This window comes from Sapajus apella, unplaced genomic scaffold (genome assembly GCF_009761245.1).
Source record: "Sapajus apella isolate SASKATOON/1434 unplaced genomic scaffold, GSC_monkey_1.0 scaffold59, whole genome shotgun sequence".
NCBI classification, from domain to species: Eukaryota; Metazoa; Chordata; class Mammalia; order Primates; family Cebidae; genus Sapajus; species Sapajus apella.
Window position 1 is genome coordinate 8,973,129 of NW_022436999.1, and position 21,675 is coordinate 8,994,803.

The window sequence follows — 21,675 nt, forward strand, 5'->3', positions numbered from 1 at the left end:
ACACTGTAGATAATATTATTTTCTCTTCTTCCCCTCTATCCTTCATACAATATTTATCTTTCAATTTTTCTTAGACTAAGCTCTACCTTCCAAATGCTAAACTGTAAGCTTACCTCAGGTAGGGACTGTCTTACACATTTTTAATTGTTAGCACCTAGATTACTCTTTATCTTTAGTTGGTGATCAGGAGGTTTTTGTTTAATGAATTTTAAAAATGAAAGGATTTATTATAGTCTTATATTACATAAATCTATACCTTCCTTTCGATTCTAGTTCTCAGGAAAGCCTTTTCTAACTTGCCTGTCACTTTCTGCTATTAAATGCTCTCACAGAATGTATCCTCATTTTAATTTTAAATTTGTTTGAAGACTTATTGATAAACATCTGTCTTCTCAATCAGCTGAAAGCTCCATCATTATAAGAAAATGTCTCTGTTTTTATTCATAATCCAAATTCCTAGAGTGTACCAGGCTTCCTGGTACACATTAAGCACTCTAATAGATGTTTATTAGAAGAATGAATAGCTTAAATTTCAACAAAGAAGAAAAATGGATCCTTTCTGTTTCCAGTCAGAAAAACCTTAAGATTTTAGTCTATGAAGGGGTCATCCAACCCATGTGTCTCACCTTGTGATTTTCTATTTGAGCCTGTAATGCCACTTTGCTTTTGGTTTGTTTTAAGTGGTCACAAGCAAGCTTTTCCTTCCCAATCTTCACCAGTTCCACCACACCTTGCAACAAAGCATCCTGCTGGCTCTCAGTGACGAAAGGGCCGCTGAGTTCTGCGTACCTGGCTCTTAGGATTCCCCACATACTGTCAAGTATATCCTGAAAAGAGAAGAACAGGTGCACACATGCATTCTCATCCAACCAGCGAAGCAACTGAAGACAAATCTAAACTCTGTTGGTGGAATAAAAAAGTCTGACTCCTCACAATCACAGTGCTGAGTGAATGCTGCTCAGACATACCTCTAATTTGTAAACCTCCTGGAGTAAAACGTAAGGTAAATGAAGCCTCTCCCCTTCATCTCTTAGTTTGGCCACTCGGGTCTCAGAGATCTCCAGCTCCACTGTATGTGCATCTGCTTTCTAAGTGAGAGACAATACAAGAAAACACTTCAGTAAGTCAGAGAAGTACACACAGTCATTTAAAAAGAATTCAATAGTACAGAAAGAGATGAAGGGAAAAATGAAAATCCCAGTTCCCCTCCTTTACCTCCTGCTCTCCTTAACAGTCTTCCCAGAGGCCCCAAGTTCCTAACATGTTCCATACCAGTAGGGGTATATACACATATCCTTAAACTCAATGAACTGTACCACGGCATTCTATCCTGAGGCTAGCACTCCTCACCTACTAGCTCTTGGCATCTCTTCACGTCAGTATACACAGATCTAGCTCCTTTGAAACAGACACACAGCGTGCCATTATAAGAGTGTACCCTGCTTTTGTAACAGTCAGCTTTCAGTGGACTTTTGGGCTATTTACAGTTTTTAATTCAAGCAGAACTGCCCGGTCCATCCTTAAATATCTATGTTATATTTATTTATTTTTGAGACAAGGTCTGGCTGTCTCCCAGGCTGGAGTGCAGTGGTGCTGTCTCCCAGGCTGGAGTGCAGTGGTGCCATCTAAGTTTACTGCAATCTCTGCCTCCCAGGCTCAAGCAATTATCATGCCTCAGCCTCCTGAGTAGCTGGGACTACCGTACAGCCATGAGCCACTGCACCTGGCCAATTTTTGTATTTTTAGTAGAGACGGGGTTTTGTCATGTTGACCAGGGTGGTCTCGAACTCCTGGCCTCAAGTAATCCGTCTCCCTTGGCCTCCCATAAGTGCTGGGATTACAGGCGTGAGCCACCATGCCTGGCCAAGATATTTATCTTTATGCACTTGTCTTATCTCTTTAGGAAGAGTACAAGTTCGGCACCTCAAACCGTACCTGAACATGATGGATCCTCAATATTTGCTAAATAAATGAAATCAAATTATTGCTGGAAGAGAGAGTATTTAAGTTTAAAATTCTGATATACAAACAAAGGATCCCCAGAAGCTGGACAGATTAGGACTCCCCTAGCAAGAGGATGAGGGTCTCACTTTGCAATCCCCTTACCAACAACTGCACACATATTTTTTCATGGTTGGCAAGTGAAAATGGTCTCCGGTTGTTTTAATACATTGTGCTTCAGAAAATGCTACTTAAGAGGTGTCCTTAAAAGGCCAACAACATAAATAGCTTTCATTTTTTATTTATTAAGCCTTGCTGCTGCTCACAAAGGAAAGTGGTTCAGAAGCAAGGCTTACACAGAAAGCTCTTTGGTTCAAAGTTAAGTCAGTCTGGATTATTTTGACTTGGTTACCTGAAGCTGTTCAGCCACACTCTGGCCACTGATTTCATTCAAAGACTGTTGTAAAGATGTCTTACTCTTAATGAGCTGATCATATAATCTCTTTATTTCATTCTGTAAGATAAATGCAGGAAACTGAGCAATCTCATTTAGGCCTTCATTACCTTTTTTATATTTAATTGGTTTTTATAATTTTGTGACATTAGAAATTTCAAACAAATACAAAAAATATAGAATTCCCCATTTTATCATCATTAAACTTCAACAATTATTGATTCATGGCTGGCCTTCTCCCTCTACATCCTCCCTGCAGCTCTCAACTGTACCTAATCTCCTTTCCTTCAGGCTATTTTGAAGTAAATCCCAGGTCTCAAGTCATTTCATCAGTATACGTTTCAGTATATATTTCTAAAAGATAAAGATCCTTCTCTTTAAAAATACTTCAGTATATGTTTCAGTATATATTTCTAAAAGATAAAGATCCTTCTCTTTAAAAATACTTCAATATACTCCTCCCCCGTCATCAATAATAATTCCTTAGTATGATTAACTACCCAGGCAGGATTCACATTTCCCTAATTGCCTACAACTTTTTTGATTTGTTTCCATGAGGATCCAAATGAGGTCCACATGTGCATGCGAATAAATACAACTTAGATCTCTCTTAATTTGCGGAATCCCCAATCACCTTTCTTTTTTGTTTCTTGAGAGTGAGAGAGAGAGAGAGAGAGAGAGAGAGAGAGAGAGAGAGAGTGTGTGTGTGTGTGTGTGTGTGTGTGTGTGTGTGTGTGTCATTTGTTTAGTCCAGTTTCCCACAGGCTGGATTTGGCAGATTGCAATCCCATTGTGCTATTTAACCTGTTCTTTTCTCGTGTCTGTTTTATTTGGATTCTAGAAGCTTGGTCAGGTTCAGGCTTACTTTTTATGGGCAAGACTCATTCATAAATAGTATTGGGTTTCATTAGATAATTTTAGTAGCTTCCTCACTCATCTACCTGCCTCAGGTCTCTCTCTCTCCAATTCACTTTAGACAACTGCTGAGGAATCTACCTGAAACATACACGGATTGTCACTCCTTCGCTCAAAAATTTTAATGGCTCCCTCTAGCCTAGAAAAACAAATACAAATCCTCCCTATTTTAATTGTTAAATGGCTAAATGTAATGCAGGAAATGAAACGTTATATTAGCTCACCCTAAAAAATTCATACACAAGACTTTTTTTCTTACTTTTTCCATTTTTTTCTTTTTTTGAGATGGGATCTATGTTACCCAGGCTGATCTCGAACTCCTGGGCTCAAGCAATCCATCCACCAAGGCCTCCCAAAGTGCTGGGATTACAGGCATGAGCTATTGTGCCCAGCCAAGACTTTGAAAAGGGTTCTCTTTCAAAGGATCTCCAACCATGAGCAACAAACAGAAGAGTCTCACAATTTCCCTTAGCAATTCTTATTAACAAATGTCACCAAGAACAGGAATTAATAGGAATTAGGGGTACATGCCATAACTTAAAACAGTGCCAAAATCGTCTGTGTGCTCGGAATCATACCTGGAAACTGCGGTTGTAGTCGAGGCCAGCTTTCAGGGACTTGCTTCTAGAGGCAGCAGCAGCCTGAGTGTGCTCCAGGCAGACTTGAAGGTTGTCAAAACATTCAAGGAGCAAGTTGGTGTTCCTGCCAGGCCAAGTCATGGCTTTCAAAAGATCATCCTTCTTGTCACTCAGCGCTAAATAAAGTTTCTTCAACTCAAGAGCCAACGTCTGAAGTGGAGAGGAAGGAAGACAACGAATGAACTCTGGCCTCAAGAGGCTTCCACCCGGGCTTAACTCACGGGGCTGCTGTAATGGCTGACACATGGGCTTATGAGAAGTGCCCTACCTCATAGTGCACCTGCTGGGCAGAACCATCCTCCCGGTAAAGCCCGGCCATCTGCAGCATCTCCTCCACACTGCTGAGGCACTGACTGAGGGTCAGGAATAGTTCAAACAATTTTTTATCTAAATTGACATACGTTTCTTCTGTCATATTTTCCTGAGTCAAGAGGAAAAAAGAAAAAAATTAGGATTCCTTGCCTTCCCAGACCTATATTTTGCCTGGTTTCCATTATAGTTTATGATTTCTGTTATGCTTCTTTTGTAATAAGTTGCTTCAAACACTTTGTGAACTAGGTAACAGAACAAATAAATAAGCTTAAATGACGTTAAACTTGGAGAAAAACAAGTTTAAGAAGCTCATCGTTAGGTAGTTATTTGTGTACTGAACAGAACTAAAAGGTAAATCACGAGATAAAGGATCCCTTTGCAGGGCCATTCAGGTGAAAGTGTGATCCCAGATAAATTACACTGCCTTCTTTACCACTGTTACCCACCCTCCACATTCGAACGCAGGAGGAAGCAGTTAATGAAATCAAGTAGAGCAGGGAGAAGGAAAAAAGTCACAAAAGAGAAGCTTGAAGGGGTTGATTACAAAGACAAGGGATAGTGTCTGAAAAATAGCAATGGGGCTGGGCTTGGTGGCTCATGCCTCCTTTTTCTTTATGTTATTGCAATGAGGAAAATACATTGTGTGCAGGTTCTACCTGTGTCTGAAGGCTACTTGCTTCTTGGCGCAGGTCTTCAAGTTGGGTTGTATAGGTTTTCAGTTCTTCAGTTGTTGGGTATCTAAAGTTATACATACTCACACTGGGTAGGATACTCATATTTGTGGAAACCTATTTGACAAAAGGGAACTCTGTTAGTGACAGTTTTAGACCTTGTTGATGTTTATTTATTTTCAAGATGGAGTCTTGCTCTGTCACCCAGGCTGGAGTGCAGTGGTGTGATTTTAACTCACTGCAACCTTTGCCAGGGTCAAGCAATTCTCCTGCCTCAGCCTCCCGAGTAGCTGGGATTACAGGCGCCTGCCACCATGCCAGGCTAATTTTTGTATTTTTAGTAGCAACGGGGTTTTGCCATGTTAGCCAAACTGTTCTGGAACTCGTGACCTCAGGTAATCCACCCGCCTTGGCATCCCAAAGTGCTGGGATTACAGGCAAGAGCCAACGCATCCAGCCTGTTGATGTTAATTTAAATAGAAAAAGGTGTCTTAGCATGCTGTCTTCTGAGTTACTTTCTTGGTGAGCATATTTATCTACCTTGTCATTTATTAAAAAAATAATTAAATTACATTTTAATATTTTGGACAGCTTTGAAAAGTCATGACTGGTTACATTTAGATGCTTGAGGGTCCATTTAGATATCAAAATGAGGGGAAGGGCCAGTCTCAGTGGCTTATGCCTATAATCTCAGTACTTTGGGAAGTAGAGGTGGGAGGATCCCTTGAGGCCAGTAGTTTAAGATCAGCCTGCACAACATAATAAGACAATTTCTCTACCAAAAAAAATTAAGTAGCTGGTCATTGTGCTACACACCTGAAGTCCTAGCTACTTGAAGGCTGAGGCAGGGGGACTGCCTAACCCCAGTTCAAAGTTACAGTGAGTTTTGGTCATGCCATGCACTCCACCCTGGTTAAGAGACAGAGACCCTCCCTTTAAAAAAAAAAAAAAAAAAAAAAAAAAAAAAAAAAGCAGTGTGTGTGTGAAATCATTAATCTTTCAGTAATAACAACATTCATGCTACAGGGTTAGCTGTTTATTTCCAGTTTACTTTTGACACAGCCAACTGTTAGAATTCAAGTCTCCTCTAAGGGATGGATTTGCATCTTGATTTGTTATTGAAAAGCTAAATTAGGAATGGAAACAAGCTGTGATTTCAGAAGGGTGAATGATTCAGAGTTAGCTTCTTTCTCCAATTGGAAAGCTAAGAAATAAAAGGAAACAGGGTGACGGGGTAGATGACTCTGCTTGGGGAAAGAAGTAATAGTGAGTGGAGTTCTCATCTTTGCAAGAGATCTATGTACATGTTACAGTATAATAAAGAGAAACCAAGGCTAGCGGCCAACTGGTGAGTTTGATTTAACTTTAAATGGTCAAGTAAGGGCCTTGGCAGAAAAGAGGACAGCTGAGAAGTTTTTATTAGACTGGGGAATTAGGAAATCATGGGCAACCTTTGCTCAGGCAATGTGAGTGCATGGTAAAAGGCAGAAGCCTGCCTTGTATGCGGCAGGGTTTTGCTCACCTGCTCCCTGTCTGGAGAGAGGCAGCTGTGGCTAACACAGCAAGCCAGCCTGACAGAGCCTGTGACAGCAGTGATAAGGAGGGCCCGTCGGAAGGCCTGTGCCATTGGCACAGGGGTTGGCACATGGTAGATTCCAAAAAATTTTCTGATCAATGAATGACACTCATATAGCACTGCATAGTTTTTAAAGCGTTTCTTAAAACATATATTCATTCCTTTATTCATTCAACAAAAAGTAACTGAGAGTCTATGATGTCCTAGGTACTGTGCTTGGCACTCAAATGTGAACCAGGCAGACATGATCTGTCTTTCTTCCCCATCTAATGGGGAATACAGACTATAAATAAAGAGGTGAATACTGTAGTAAGAGCTCTGATGAGGAAAGCCCAGAGTGCTAGAGAAGCACAAAAGAGGGGTCCCTAATGCAGATTTCCAAGATCAAGAAAATGAAAAACTCACTTGGCGACTTTGCTTTCTGCAGAATATCCATGATTATTTAATGAATGCTTGTTGGATTTTCAAAGATACACAGGCTATTTACACCATGTAGAAGCAGACTGACCTGGGGCTCCACAAGCTGAGGGAGTGGGAGCTTTATTTTTGATGAGAGTTCATGATGCAGATATTGCCATTTATCTCCATTTTGGCCCTGGGGTGACAAGATCAAGTCTGGAACGTCATTTTCAGGGCTGGATGCCTGGTTGCTTTTGAAGAACAAAAGGTGAAGAGAATAGTCAACCCTAAAAATTTTGTATTACAAAGTTTTATGAGCAATTTTTAAAAGAAACACTCTTAATTCTCCCAATCATAAAACCACTGAATGTCTAACTATATTTTGAAATGTTTTACCTTGCAGATGATTCCTGAGTTGTAGCTTTATCATGTTGGCAATACTGGGGCCACATTTTCTTAGCATTAAATTCTATGAATTTGATGAAATCTTTCTGTTCCATTGGTTTTAACTCCAGAACGTGTAACTGAATGAGATACAAATGGTCCCAACCATTAAGTTTTCAATTAGTACCCAATAGTTTCTTCTGTTGAGAGAAATCTAATTTTGAGCCAGTTCCTAAATCATTAATGATTATTTCTCTTTCTTGCATCCCTGTTCTTGTAAACTCTTACTTCCCAAAAACCTATTTAAAATAGTCACACAATAACTGTTAAACTGCATACATAGAAAATCATCAAAGATATACAAACATGTTTTGAAAAGACAGGCAAAGCAGAGTTGCAATTATAGAAGTTCACTCTGAAGACAGGTGATATAAGATGCAAGTTAATAAAGGAGCAAAAGGCAGGTGGATCACGAGGTCAAGAGATCGAGACCATCCTGGTCAACACGGTGAAACCCTGTCTCTAGTAAAAATACAAAAAATTAGCTGGCCATGGTGGCATGTGCCCGTAATCCCAGCTACTCAGGAGGCTGAGGCAGGAGAATTGCCTGAACCCAGGAGGCAGAGGTTGCAATGAGCCAAGACCGCACCATTGCACTCCAGCCTGGGTAACAAGAGCGAAACTCCATCTCAAAAAAAAAATAAAATAAAATAAAAAATAAAGGAGCAAAGTTACGGTGTCCCCAATGTTAGCAGCTGAAAGCAAAGCAGGTGCTATGGTAAATGCTGAAAACTCTCAGAGTTGCACCACACACACAAACACCCACATACCACACTTTGCAGAAATTCCATATAGAAAGATTTATTTACTTATTTATTTATTTATTTATTTTCCTGGAGACAGGGTCTCACTCTCTCACCCCAGGCTGGAGTGTAGTGGTGTGATCTCAGCTCACTGCAACTTCCACCTCCTGGATTCAAGCGATTCTTGTGCCTTAGCCTCCCGAGTGGCTGGGATTACAGAGACAAGTCACCACGGCCAGCTCATTTTTTTGTATTTTTAGTAGAGACAAGGTTTCACCATGTTAATCAGGCTGGTCTCAAACTCCTAACCTTGAATGATCCGTTCATGTTGTCCTCCCAGAGTGCTGGGATTCCAGACATGAGCCACTGTGCCTGGCCTTTTTTGTTTTTGAAACAGGGTCTCACTATGTTGCCCAGGCTGGTCTTGAACACCTGGGCACAAGTGATCCTCCCACCCCAGCCTCCCAAGTAGCTAGGACTGTGGATTTGCACCACCATGCCTGGTTAAAAAGTTTTATTCTTGTCTCTCCAACTGTTGGGGGCTAGAATTACCTGTTGCTGCTGGAAATCTTTTTGTCTGCTGAATTGTGGCCTTTCAGTTACTGTGGATTCCAATTCAGAAAGGTTAACTGGTTGACGAACTTTTTGATGCTCTAGCTCTGAGCGTTTCTTTAGAATGGTAGGCTGCTGCAAAACATTTCATAATGGCAGGCTATTTATTTTAAAAATAAACTCCACTTTATCTCAATTCTAATAATGGGACTACATAGATTTTATATGAAATAAATACGGCATTTTGTTATTTGCAATAATTATATACTATTGTTTTTTGTTTGTTTTTTTGGTTTTTGAGACGGAGTTTGATGCTTGTCCCCCAGGCTAGAGTGCAATGGCGCAATCTTGGCTCACTGCAACCTTTGCCTCCTGGATTCAAGCAATTCTCCTGCCTCGGTCTCCAGAGTAGCTGGGGATTACAGGTGCACCCACCACACCCAGCTAATTTTTGTATTTTTAGTAGAGACAGGGTTTTACCATATTGGCCAGACTAGTCTCAAACTCCTGACCTCTGATGACCTGCCCGCATTGGCCTCCCAAAGTGCTGGGATTATAGGCGTGAGCCACTGCGTCCAGTCTACTATTATTTAATGTACTTATTTCATAACAACTTCAAAAACCACTACATTTGGTGAAGTGATCATCTTATTTCTTCAACTTAATTCATCCAATGAATTACTAAAAGCAAGAAAATGTATTGCCTTTTTTCTTAAGAACAAATACCAAATAAAAAAGTACCAAAAAGAGAAACAGTATTATACTTATGAATTCAAGTTTCCCCTATGGCTAAATATATTTTTTTTAAAAAGAGAGAACATATTAGGATGAAAGAGGAACCATATGCCCTATGTATATGCAGCCAGTCTTATTTCTGTGAACAAAAGTGTCTAAGTAGGAACCACTCGTAAGTACAGATGCAAATCTTATATAGTAAGATCTACTCATAAGATGCACATTTGCATTCATAAACACAAAGTGCTTTTTAAAATCATAAGAACACTTTATATGATACTTTGATTAGTATATATAAATATTTGCAACTGAAAAATAAAGTATCCTGGAAACAGGTTTATGTTTCTGATGTCAAATTTTAGTCATAGCTACAAAAGCTTTGTTTTCTGGTCACAAAATTCCTTTACAATACAGTCTTCTTTTATAAAGAAGCCTAATGCTAGAGCCCTCTGCCAGCCAGAACACTCAGCCACATTAAACCAACACAAACTAAACCACCACCATCACCAACAACCACCCAGACAGGAAAACTGCAAAGTAAAATGAAATAAAAGTAACAAGCCAGTATACTCATCTACAGTGTTAATGTGTGTAATTCTTTCACACTTAGTAGAGTTTCTCTGTAGCTGGTTCAACACTTCCAACCAGAGTTCTCTTCTGGCGGGTCTGCTGCATATGTATATCAAGATGAATGTCCGTAAATACTCATTTGTTACCTGATCTTCACTGTGCTTCTCTTGAAGCATCATCTGGACTTTTTCTAAATTGCACTTCACTGTTTTCAGTTTCAGGGCAAGTGCTTCAGCCTCATATTGAGTGGCTCCATTATCTCCCAGGCCCTGATCTTTGCAAGCCTCTAACAGAAAGGCAACCTTGTGCTCAATCTCTGTTAGCATAGCCTAGGAAATAAAAGCATTGAATTACTCAGAGTGTTGGTCTTGAATAAGTGCTGTTCCCCCAAACAAGTTCAGACTTATTCTTTTTACCTAAGTATATACAAGAAGCCCCAGAAACACAGGATGGAAGAAACCTTGGAAAAACAGAAACTTCCACAGAATTCTTGTGCTTTTCAGCAGGGGTGCAACCAAACCAACCCCAATTACAGGTGTCACCCTGTAAAATCATTTAAGTAAGTGACTCTGTAGTCAGCTTACAAAACACAGCGGAATGTATCCAGCAGAGGATAGTGGATAAGAATACAGATAGATCTTGGAACCAGAATACCTGGTTTCAGATCCCAGTCCTGACACTTAGTAGATGTGTAAACATAGGCACCTTATTTTAGAGGAATGTGCCTCTAGTAGTCTGTAAAATGAAGATAATAACTGAACTTACCTCCTAGGGTCATTGTGAGGAGAGAATGAATTAAATCCATGAACTTTGGCCAGTGCTTAATACATTGTCTACCACCTTCCTAATATTTAATGTTGCAATCCAAGTGTGGATTAGAAATTTTAAAAAGAATTCCATGTAACTCTTTGAAAATTATTTCCCTTGTTCTTTTCCTTCTCTTTCTCAAGCCAAATAAGCCTCTAAACTCTCACAAGAACGCCACAGAAGACATAATTTGGAACCTGAAATACTTATTGATACAACCAGCCAATTCACACAGATCTAAAAATACATCAGCTGGATGAAGTAAGTTTCCCAGGAAGTTTCGGTCATTGTATTCCTCCTCAACAGATCAAGTTTGCCCTCTCCTGGGGCTCAGCGGCCCGCTCGGTCACGCCAACTGGCTGAGCACTCAAGACAGCAGTAACACACAAACTCACATTCCAGCACCATGATCATTTGTACTAAAACTCGGTGCAGGACTAAGAACAAGTTCCATTCATTGAGAGGATTTAAGGAATTATAAATTTTCCTTAAGGAAAAACTCTATTTTTAAAACAAAATTTCAAATAATTTATCCTATAACTTCTTCATCTAAACAAGCTACAATAGGCCCAGTTATGCATGCTTTTACTTTTTGTGGTTTCAGTTGTTTGCAATCAACCATGGCTCAAAAATATTAAATGGAAAATTCCAGAAATAATTAGTACATTTTAAATTTTGCACCATCTTAGTAGCATGATAAAATTGCACAGCATCCTTGCACACCATCCTGCTGCATCCCGCCCAGGATGTGAATGATCCCTTGGTCCAGCATATCCACACTCTAGCACTCGGACCCTTTGTTACTGGGTACAGGTTGAGTGTCCATAATCTGAAAATCCAAAATCCAAAAACGCTCCAAAATCTGAAACTTTTTATGTCCCATGCCAGAAGAGGAAAATTCTACACCCAACCTCATGTGATGAGTCACAATTGAACTTTGTTTCATGCATAAAATTATTAAAGTTATTATATAAAATAACCTTCAGGGTATGTGTATGAGGTATAGATAAAACATAAATGAGGCCCAGCATGGTGGCTCATACCTGTAATCCCAGCACCTTGGGAGGCTGAGGCAGGAGGATCACTTGAGGCCAGGAGTTTGAGATCAGCCTAGGCAACACAGTAAGACCCCAACTCAACAAAAAATAAAATTAGCCAGGCATGCTGGTGTACACCTGTAATCCCAGCTACTCTGGAGACTGAGGCAGGAGGATTGCTTGAGCCCAGCAGTTGGAGGCTGTAGTGAGCCATGATCATGCCACTGCACTCCAGCCTGAGTAACAGAGCAAGACCCTGTTAACCCTAAAATTAATTAATTAATTAATTTCGTGTTTAGACGTGGGTCCCATCTCTAAGATATACCTCATTATGTATATGCAAATATTCCAAATCCCCCCCACCCGAAAAAAACCCAAATGCAAAATACTTCTAGTTCCAAGCATTCTGGGATAAGGTATACTTGATCTGTAGCCATCTCGGTTATCAGATTAAAAAAAAAAACAACAAAACATAATATACACAGAGTTCGGTACTGTCCGTGGCTTCAGGCATCCATTGGGAGTCCTGTAACACACCCCCACAGATAAAGGTGGGACTACTCTACTTACGTCCTCTATAGGTTCTTTGAAGTTTAAACAATATGTACCCATAGACTGTAGAGTGGTTATAAATAAAATGTAGCATAATTTTATGTTTTATTTTTCCCACTTAACTATTACATACTTTTTCGTGTCTCCACACGTTTCATGATTTTCATTTTAACAGCGACAAGTTGATATTCCATAATTCACTTAACAACTTCCCCATTGTGACCCCTTTGTTTCTAGTTCTTCACTTTTGTGATCAATGCTTCTATAATTACTTTTCTCATTTTGGATTATTTTCAGAAGGTAAATTAAAAGCAGTGGTACTGGCTGGACATGGTAGGCTCACGCCTGTAATCTCTGCACTTTGGGAGGCCAAGGCAGGTAGATCACTTGAGGTCAAGAGTTTGAGATCACCCTGGCCAACATGGTGAAACCCTGGTGTAAATACAAAAATTAACCGGGTACAGTGATGTATGCCTGTAATCCCAGCTACTTGGGGGACTGAGGTGGGAGAATCACTTGAACCCAGGAGGCGGAGGTTGCAGTGAGCCGAGACTGTGCCACTGCACTCCAACCTGGGTGACAGAGCGAGACTCTATCTCAAAAGAAAACAAGTAATGGTACTTTCAGCTCAAAGACAATGAACAGCTTATATGTTGACCTCCCAAAACACTGAGCCAATTAGATAGAACTACCAGACATCAGAGGATCCATTTTTCCAGAATGATGTAACTTTTGCTACTGTAATGTAGAAACAAAACAACAGCTGTTTTAATTCACATCTTGAATAATCAAGATTAAACAATTCTCAAATATTAAACTCCTAAGCATAATCCTTCCTCCCTCCCTTCTTACCATTCTCTCTTTTTTTGACAGTCTCACTCTCTAGCCCAGACTGGAATGCAGTGGTGCAATCATAGCTCACTGCAGTCTTGAATTCTTGGGCTTAAGAGAAACTATGTCTCAGCCTCCCAGGTAGCTGGGACTACAGGCATACACCACCATGCCCAGTTAGTTTATTTCTTTATTTTAATAATTTTGTAGAGACAACCTCTTACTATGTTGCCCAGGCTGGTATCAAACTCCTGGCCTCAAGCAATCCACCCACCTTGGCCTCCCAAAGTGCTGGAATTACAGGTATAGCCACCACAGCTGGTCCATAATCTTTTCTGACTGAAATGTTTGCTCCTGTCCTTTGGCCGCCTTTCCGCTGGAATTTAGTGTTTTTTACAGATCACTTTAAGGTTTTATATGTTTCAATAATAACTTCAATGTGTCATGTTATATAAATGATCCAAAGATGCCCTTGCATGTTAGCCTCTATGTGGTTCATTTCTTCGGACCAGGTCAGAAGCAGTAAGTTCAAAGAGTGTCAGCACCAGACTCAAATGTTTACACATTTGATGGCTTTAAACGCAGCCCGAATAAGCATATTTTAATCCATTTAGAGCCTGTCTGCTTTGCGTACCCCTGAAAACTGCACCCAACATCTGCCAGCCATGGATAAGACTAACCCTGGGCTATAAAAATATCCCAAGCTTCTGCTGCCCTTTGGAGCTCTCTGACCCAGAGATCCTCCACTGTGCTGAGACACCGCTAGACACATAAGTCCTCTATTTCTCCTCTCCCCTGGGAGCTCCCTGGTTCTCCTTCCCTTCTGCGTGGTGGCCTGACCCCTAGTCTATGCCTTAGCATCTGGAAGGTCTCCTGCAGTAAAGACCTGTCCCTCACAATCATAATCCTGTCAAAATGCTGCCTAAATAAAGCTCGTTGGGTGCTACTGCCACCTGGTAGTCATGTCTTTTCCTTGAGCAGCCTGGAAATCCTTGAGCTCACTACAAGTAGCAATTAATATGGGATTCTGGTGATGATCAAGGAGTTGGCATAGGGTCTATCCAGTCAGTAGATAATCAGTTGGCAAATCAATCCTGAATGGCCTTAAGTGGGTGGGACTCACAATCCGGACTGCATCGAGTTCAGTTTAGCATAGCATTGCTCTGTGCTATTTGATGCTCTATGCTGTTCACAGGCTCACCTGCGCTCATCAGCCAGGCCAAGCGGCAGAGCCAGTATCTGAGTGAACCTATCCCTTTAGAACTGACTTTTGGGCTGGGCATGGTAGCTCATGCCAGTAATCCAGTGCTCTGGGAGGCCAAGGTGGGTGGATTGCTTGAGTCCAGGAGCTCAAGACCAGCCTGGACAATACAGTAAGACCTCTCATCTCTACCAAAAAAAGCCACAAAAAGTAGCTGGGTATGGTGGTGTAGACCTGTAGTCCCAGCTACCCAGGAACCTGAGGTGGGAGGATCACCTGAGCCCAGGAGGTGGAGGGTGCAATGAACTATGACTGAGCCACTGCACTCCAACTTGGGCGACAGAATGAGACCCTGAAAAAAAAAAACTGACTTCTGAGATCAGAGGTGCCGAGCTGCACAGAGAAGGAGGCTGGCCTCTCTGTCTGGTTCCTGGATGTTGTAAGACTGTGGGCTTAAACAGAAGGGGAGAATGTACACCTGGGGATCAAAGGCAGGCTACCCACAACAACATAACAGGCCACAGCGGGAAATACTCCCTGGAGCAGGGCTGAGACAAGAGGATGTCTTCATTCTTGGCAGACAAACAGGCCCATAAGGTAGAGACGAGGCTGGTCTCCTAAGTGCAGCTGGGAGAGAGGCCTTTGCAAGCAGCTCGCATGCTTCTGCTCTTGTGACACTCGATTATACTGTTGCAATGTCATCATTCTAGCCCCTCCTTGGAGGGATTAGAAACCCCAACCTTTGGGCTGAGCCGGCTTTACTCAGAGTGACTAGCGGCAAGGAAGCTGATCTATCCCTGCCCCTCCCAAGCAAAACCAACGGCGTTCCTAGTAAAATGGCTGCAAAGCCCTTTTATGCTGTATCTTCAATTTTGCAAATCAAGACATTTGGTTTCATTTCTGATGAATAATATTTTTGTCACTAATAACAACTAATGAATGAATATTCCAATGACAAATTTTAGTGAATAAAATAGTAGCATTTACTAAGCACTTGTTACTTTATACACCTTTTTTAATCCTGAAAAAAATCCTATGAGATAACTTTATATCTTATGCCACTGCTTTAAATGCCTTATTTAAATCCTATGACACTACTTTAAATACCTTATTTAATCCTGACAGAAACCCTATGAGATAACCTGCTATATGTGGAAAACGAGGCTGAGCAGTTCACTTCCCCAAGCTCACAGTTAAAGTGACAGCTGGATTTAGACTCTAGATTCTTAACTCTAACCCACTACTGTCCCCTCAAATAAGATGTTTCCATAAAGCATTCCATAAATAATTACCCTGAGAACTAAAAGTTGAAGCCAAGATAAATGTAAGGGTCAGAGTAACAGAAAGAAAAACAGTGTTGCTTTAAGAGAAATTCACCCAATCCTGGCAGATGATTGGTGGAGAGGCAAACCATGAACTCTGACTTCTCAGTCTTACCTGGCACCCAACCAGCTGCTGTTCCACCACCTGCTGCATGTCTGTGTTTAATGTTTCCGGCTCAAATGCCACGTTGGCTTGTTGTAGCCACAGCTCCAGCTCGGCCACCTGGGTCTTGCAGGCATGCAGGACTTCCGCAGGCTCCGGCCTAGTTTTCTCCACCCTGGGCTCTAAACCTCCTTGCGTGTCAGAAGAGTCCAGACTGGCAACCTTGATAGGAGGTGTGGTGCCCTAAAAGAAATCCAAAGATAATCCAGCAGTGAAAAGGCAGGGAGTCCAAAGTTTTCAGACTTGGGCCTACAAAGACCTGGGAGCCCGCAACATTTCCCCAGTTAAAAGAAACAAACTCAGGGCAGAAGAAGGAAGAAAGAAAAGAGAAAGGCACCTCCACACTCATAGCAACAATCACGTGACCTGGTGCCACAGGTTTCCAAGCAGCCGATCTGTGAGTACACAGGTACAGTATTCCCGGGCACAGAGGAAGCAAACAGGCCTGCAGTTCACTAGCCGGTGAGCCCCAGGAGACAGGTGAGAATATGAGTGACAGGGTGTGTGTGTGTCTGAAACATCTGAGGGAATTGGCCAGTGTTTAGAGTTACGTGACACATGATTAAGCAATGCTTACATTGCTGCACACTCTATTCAAACAGAAAAACAAAACAGAACACGATCTTTACATACCAGCAGGGATACAATAACATATACCACATAATTTTAACTTAACATCTTCTCAAATAGCTAGATTATAAAAATTTTAACTTTTTAAAAACATAAAAGTTTGGATGATATTACTCATCCAAACTTTTCCCTAATAAAAACAGCTTGAGTCAACTAATGAGCTTCAGTGGGGTAATCTGGAAACATTTTTCCTATTCCTCAGAGAGAATCTCTAAAATGACTTTTCCCTTCTGCATACTCAAATATGATTGAGTTAAGGACTAGATGCTCTTTTTATATTATAAAGAAAGTGTGCTGTGTTCTTTTTATATTCAAATAACTGGGTTGTTTATCAATTCAATAGAAAATTTTCTTCCAGGTACCAAATAAAAGTATTCCAAATAAAGTATTCCAAATAAAAGTAATTATATAATAGATATATTCAACCAGGCAGCAAAAGATAATTTGATACAAAGAAGTATTTACCTCCCACTGTATTATCTATCTTTCCCTAGAATATAGAAAGAATAACATTGACACTTCTAGAAAAATTCCTTTAGGAATAAGGATTTGTGTTTTGCTCTATAAACTTTTTGGTCTCAATAAATATTTTATTAATTATGATAAAATACAATGTTTTCTGTATGATTTTGATAACATATTAGCATCTAATACGATGTAATTCTGGCCAAGTGACAAACTTTGAATACGAAGTGCTCGCAAATGTATACCCTAACTCAAGGCAAATGCATATTTCCCAATGTTTATGGAATTTTGTTTAGACATAGAACTTTCAGTGTCAAAGAGTGAACAAAATCGGTAGCTGGTAACAAACACGTGCCGGGCGTGAGAATGCTGTTCCTTATCATGTGCACTGATGAGGATTACGAAAGCTGGTCTGGCACAAGTGCCTCTGGGTTGTATTTTTTACCTTTCACCACCTATTATCTTCACATACATTTGCTATTTTCTGCCAAAATGCCATTTCTTTCCTGCCTTCATTAATCTATTATTACAATTTTCTTCAAGAATCACCTTCTCAAAAAAACTTTCCTTTCTGTTGTGCTTTTTCTGAACTTCACATGTAATCAGGTCTATGCTTGGATTCACCTGTTTTAATTTTCTTTTTAATTTTTTTTTTTTTTTTTTAAATAAAGACGGAGTTTCACTATGTTGGTCAGGCTGGTCTCGAACTCCTGACCTCAGGCGATCTGCCAGCCTTGGCCTCCAAAGTGCTTGGATTACAGGCGTGAGCCACCACGCCTGGCCTTAATTTTCTTTTTTAATTCTTTTTTTTTCTTGAGACAGAGTCTCGCTCTGTCACCTAGGCTGGAGTGCAGTGGCATGATCTCGTCTCACTGCAACCTCCATCTCCCAGGTTCAAGTGATTCTCCTGTCTCAGCCTCCCAAGGAACTAGGATTAGGAGCACATGCCACCATACCCGGCTAATTTTATATTTTTAGTAGAGGCAGGGTTTGGCCATGTTGGCCAGGCTGGGTCTCAAACTCCTGGACTCAAGTGATCCACTTGCCTCAACCTCCCAAAGTGCTGGGATTACAGGCATAAGCCATAGTGCCAGGCTATGGTTTTTGTTTTTTTTTTTTTAAAGCAACAGCTGTGTGATTTTACTTCCAGACTTCTATTTCTAGTCATCTGATTAATTCCCTTCTAGTTTTCAGATATTGCTACAGATAAAGACTTTGGGATCCCCTTTCCTTTTTTGGCCACTTGAGAAAACAATCTATTAATATTAATTACCTGTAATCACAGATTTACCACCCACCTTCGTTGTTTATTAAAAATTTTTATTTGAGCACCTATTATATGCCACACACACTTTTTTTTTTGAGATGGGGTCTTGAGAACCACTGAGGTACAAGATTCCAAATTAGAAAGGCAGGTTAGAATAATCAGGGTTTGATTCTTTATTCCCCCATTCACTAACCATATATATATACTTTTTTTTTTTTTTGAGACAAAGTCTCACTCTGTCATGAGGCTGGAGTGCAGTGGTGCGATCTCGACTCACTGTAACCTCAACCTCCGACTACCTGCTTCAAGTGATTTCCTGCCTCAGCTTCCCAAGTAGCTGGAATTACAGGCGTGCACCACCCCGACCAGCCAATTTTTACATTTTTAGTAGGGATGGGGTTTCACCATGTTGGCCAGATGGTTTCAATCTCCTGACCTCCTGATCTACCCGCCTCAGCCTCCCAAAGTGCTGGGATTACAGGTGTGAGCCACCAAACCTGGACTTTTTTTTTTTTTTTTTTCTTTTAAAGACAAAGTCTTGCCCAATTGCCCAGGCAGCTAGAGTACAGTGGTATAATCTTGGCTCACTGCAACCTCCACCTCTCAGGTTCAAGCGATTCTCATGCCTCAGCCTCTGGATTAGTTGGGATTACCAGCATGTGCCACCATGCCTGGCTAATTTTTGTATCTTTCGTAGAGACAGGGTTTCATCATGTTGGCCAGGCTGGTCTTGAACTCCTGACCTCAGGTGATCTGCCCGCCTTGGCCTCCTAAAGTGCTGGGATTACAGGCATGAGCCACCATGCCCGGCCCACTAGCTATATTTTTGCTCCCTGAATTTTGATTTCTTCATTTGTAAACATATAGTAGGTATGAACCTACCTTATACAGTCTGAGGGTTAAACAGGTAACTATGAATGCCTCTTACGTAACAGGCCATTAATATTAACCCTTCTCCACTTTCTTTGCCCCCGTCAGTTCTGTCTACAGATTAAAGTAGTCATCAATGGAAAGACTATTTCATGTTGACAAACGGTAAATGAGTGAACAGCGTCTAATTCTGTATGCCATGCTTGTTTTCTCTGTAAATATCTGATGACAAGTCTTCCAGTTCCACAGCCTGACAGCACATTATCTTCATAGGTTAAAGTTCACAAGAAACACTTGGCTTGACGTACATGGTATTGCAGGACACAGAACACTGGTTACTTCTAGGTGCTAGTCCAGCTATCTGAGCAGTTTGCTTACTACCACCAGGGACTTACCTCTTCTGTTTGGTTGGTCCTTAGGGAACATTCTGAGCCTTGCTCGGTGTTTGGTGAGTCTGGTGCAAGGATTTGTGCCATGGAATTATCACAGGTGCTTATTTTCCCACATGCTTCCTGTAAAGAAAAGAATCAGGGCTCCAGGAAAGGTCTTGCCGTGGTGCCACATGAGTTCTTCTTTCTGTGTCTGCTCATTTTACAAATTACTTGCTTACAAAAAAGTCAGGTATGGAGAAGTCAGGTACAATTAGAAAAAAGTTTGTTCATTAAGAAAAAAATCAGCTTCCTCAGGATTGTATTTATTTGAAAGACCTTCTTCAAACTTTTCTTCTTAATGAACACATAAAGAATCTAGAGAAGTAGGTACTTAAGTAGATTCTTTCAGAAGTATGCTTTGTCTCATTGAATAATTTTTTTAAAGTATATTCTTTTTTTTTTGAAACGGAGCAAGAGTCTTGCTCCGTTGCCAGGCGCCAGGCTGGAGTGCAGTGGCGCAATCTCGGTTCACCGCAACCTCCGCCTCCTGGGTTCAAGCAATTCTCCTGCCTCAGCCTCCCAAGTAGCTGGGACTACAGGCGCACACCACCACACACAGCTAATTTTTGTATTTTTAGTAGAGACAGGATTTCACCATGTTGGCCAGGATGGTCTCAATCTCTTGACCTTGATCTGCCCGCCTCCGCCTCCCAAAGTGCTGGGGTTACAGGCGTGAGCCACTGCGCCCGGCCTAAAAGTATATTCTTACGAAAATTTAAATTATATGGCCAGGCTGAGGCAGAAGAATCACTTGAACCAGGGAGGGGGAGGTTGCAGTGAGCCGAGATCGCACCATTGCACTCCAGGCTGGGCAACAAGAGCAAAACTCTGTCTCGAGTCTCAAAAAAAAAAAAAAAAAAAAAAAAAAAAAAAAAAATCAGCCCATGCAGGTTCCCTCTCTAAGCATTCCTTCAAACAAGATAGTTCTTTACCATCCTTATTTTTATTCCTTGTCTGAGCTACAGATGAGCATTTTAAAGGCTTAGGCAGTGCTGACTAAAAACCTAACAAAGGAAACGGGGAAGAGAGGAAGCAAAGTTAACATAGAAAGTTGGGCAACATGGTGAAATCCCACCTCTACTAAAAATACAAAAATTAGCTGGCGTGGTGCCACGTGCCTGTAATCCCAGCTACTTGGGAGGCTGAAGCAGGAGAACTGCTTAGGCCCAGGAGGCGAAGGTTGCAGTGAGCCAAGACTGTGACAGTGCACTCCAGCCTGGGCAACAGAGCAAGACTCCATCTCGGGGCCAGGGGCGGGTAAGGAGTGTGGAAAGAGAAAGTGGTACAAAAAGAGATCCCTGCTCCCCACCTTCCCCATAACTCCCAAATGTGGTTGATATGCCCAGCATTACCTGAACAATCGTTCCAGAGGATGAGGAAGCTCTGTCTTCCTCCACGTCCTTGTCATGCTTCCAGAATGAAGACCAAGACTGAGGAGGTGGCTCTGCCTTCTCATCTCCATTCTGTCAGAGTAATCGATTGGTTAGCAAAGGGAACAGCTTCCCTTACTGTCATAAGCGACACCCTACTCACTCACCTCTTTTACACCAGGCCCAACTTACCAGGTAGTATAACCATAGCCCTTTATTGCAGCTCTCCCCCATTTTTTAATCTGTATTTTTTGCTAACTATATCATGTTTCCAAATATTTTCTAGGCTCTTCCTAAAGCCTAGAAAATATTTTTAAAAGTAGGGGCTTGGCTCACGTCACACAAAGGAAATCTTTAAAACAGTGGTTTTAGGAATTTAATCTGTTTTGTTAAACGTAACTTTAAATGCTATCTTTGAGGCCAGGCACCGCGACTCACACTGTAATCCCAGCACTCTGGGAGGCTAAAGTGGGAGGATCACTGGGGCCAGGAGTTGGAGGCTGCAGTGAGTACCAATGCACTCTAGCCTGGGGCAACAGAATGAGATCCTGTCGCTAAATAAATAAATGTCTTAAAATACATAAAAGTTAAAAAAAAAAAATGAAAATGCTATCTTTAAAATAACAACCTCATGGGTATAAGAGAAAAAATATTCGGGCCGGGCACGGTGGCTCAAGCCTGTAATCCCAGCACTGTGGGAGGCCGAGGCGGGTGGATCACGAGGTCAAGAGATCGAGACCATCCTGGTTAACATGGTGAAACCCCGTCTCTACTAAAAA

The 21,675-nt window shown here is 41.2% G+C and overlaps 1 protein-coding gene across 4 annotated transcripts in view; it reads right to left on the reverse strand.

Annotated features, from left to right (window-relative positions):
- Positions 1 to 21,675, reverse strand: part of SYNE2 (spectrin repeat containing nuclear envelope protein 2) — a 209,354-nt gene that overhangs the window by 101,585 nt on the left and 86,094 nt on the right. For all 4 annotated transcript variants that reach the window (XM_032246097.1, XM_032246096.1, XM_032246095.1 and 1 more), the window contains exons 31-43: positions 20,879 to 20,989; positions 19,491 to 19,607; positions 15,816 to 16,046; positions 10,097 to 10,279; positions 8,646 to 8,780; positions 7,303 to 7,430; positions 7,016 to 7,157; positions 4,917 to 5,048; positions 4,217 to 4,369; positions 3,889 to 4,098; positions 2,354 to 2,455; positions 969 to 1,088; positions 627 to 827 (exon numbers count right to left, since the gene is read on the reverse strand). In XM_032246097.1, the coding sequence (XP_032101988.1) occupies positions 627 to 827; positions 969 to 1,088; positions 2,354 to 2,455; positions 3,889 to 4,098; positions 4,217 to 4,369; positions 4,917 to 5,048; positions 7,016 to 7,157; positions 7,303 to 7,430; positions 8,646 to 8,780; positions 10,097 to 10,279; positions 15,816 to 16,046; positions 19,491 to 19,607; positions 20,879 to 20,989 (1,965 nt within the window). The remainder of the gene's footprint in view (positions 1 to 626; positions 828 to 968; positions 1,089 to 2,353; positions 2,456 to 3,888; positions 4,099 to 4,216; positions 4,370 to 4,916; positions 5,049 to 7,015; positions 7,158 to 7,302; positions 7,431 to 8,645; positions 8,781 to 10,096; positions 10,280 to 15,815; positions 16,047 to 19,490; positions 19,608 to 20,878; positions 20,990 to 21,675) is intronic.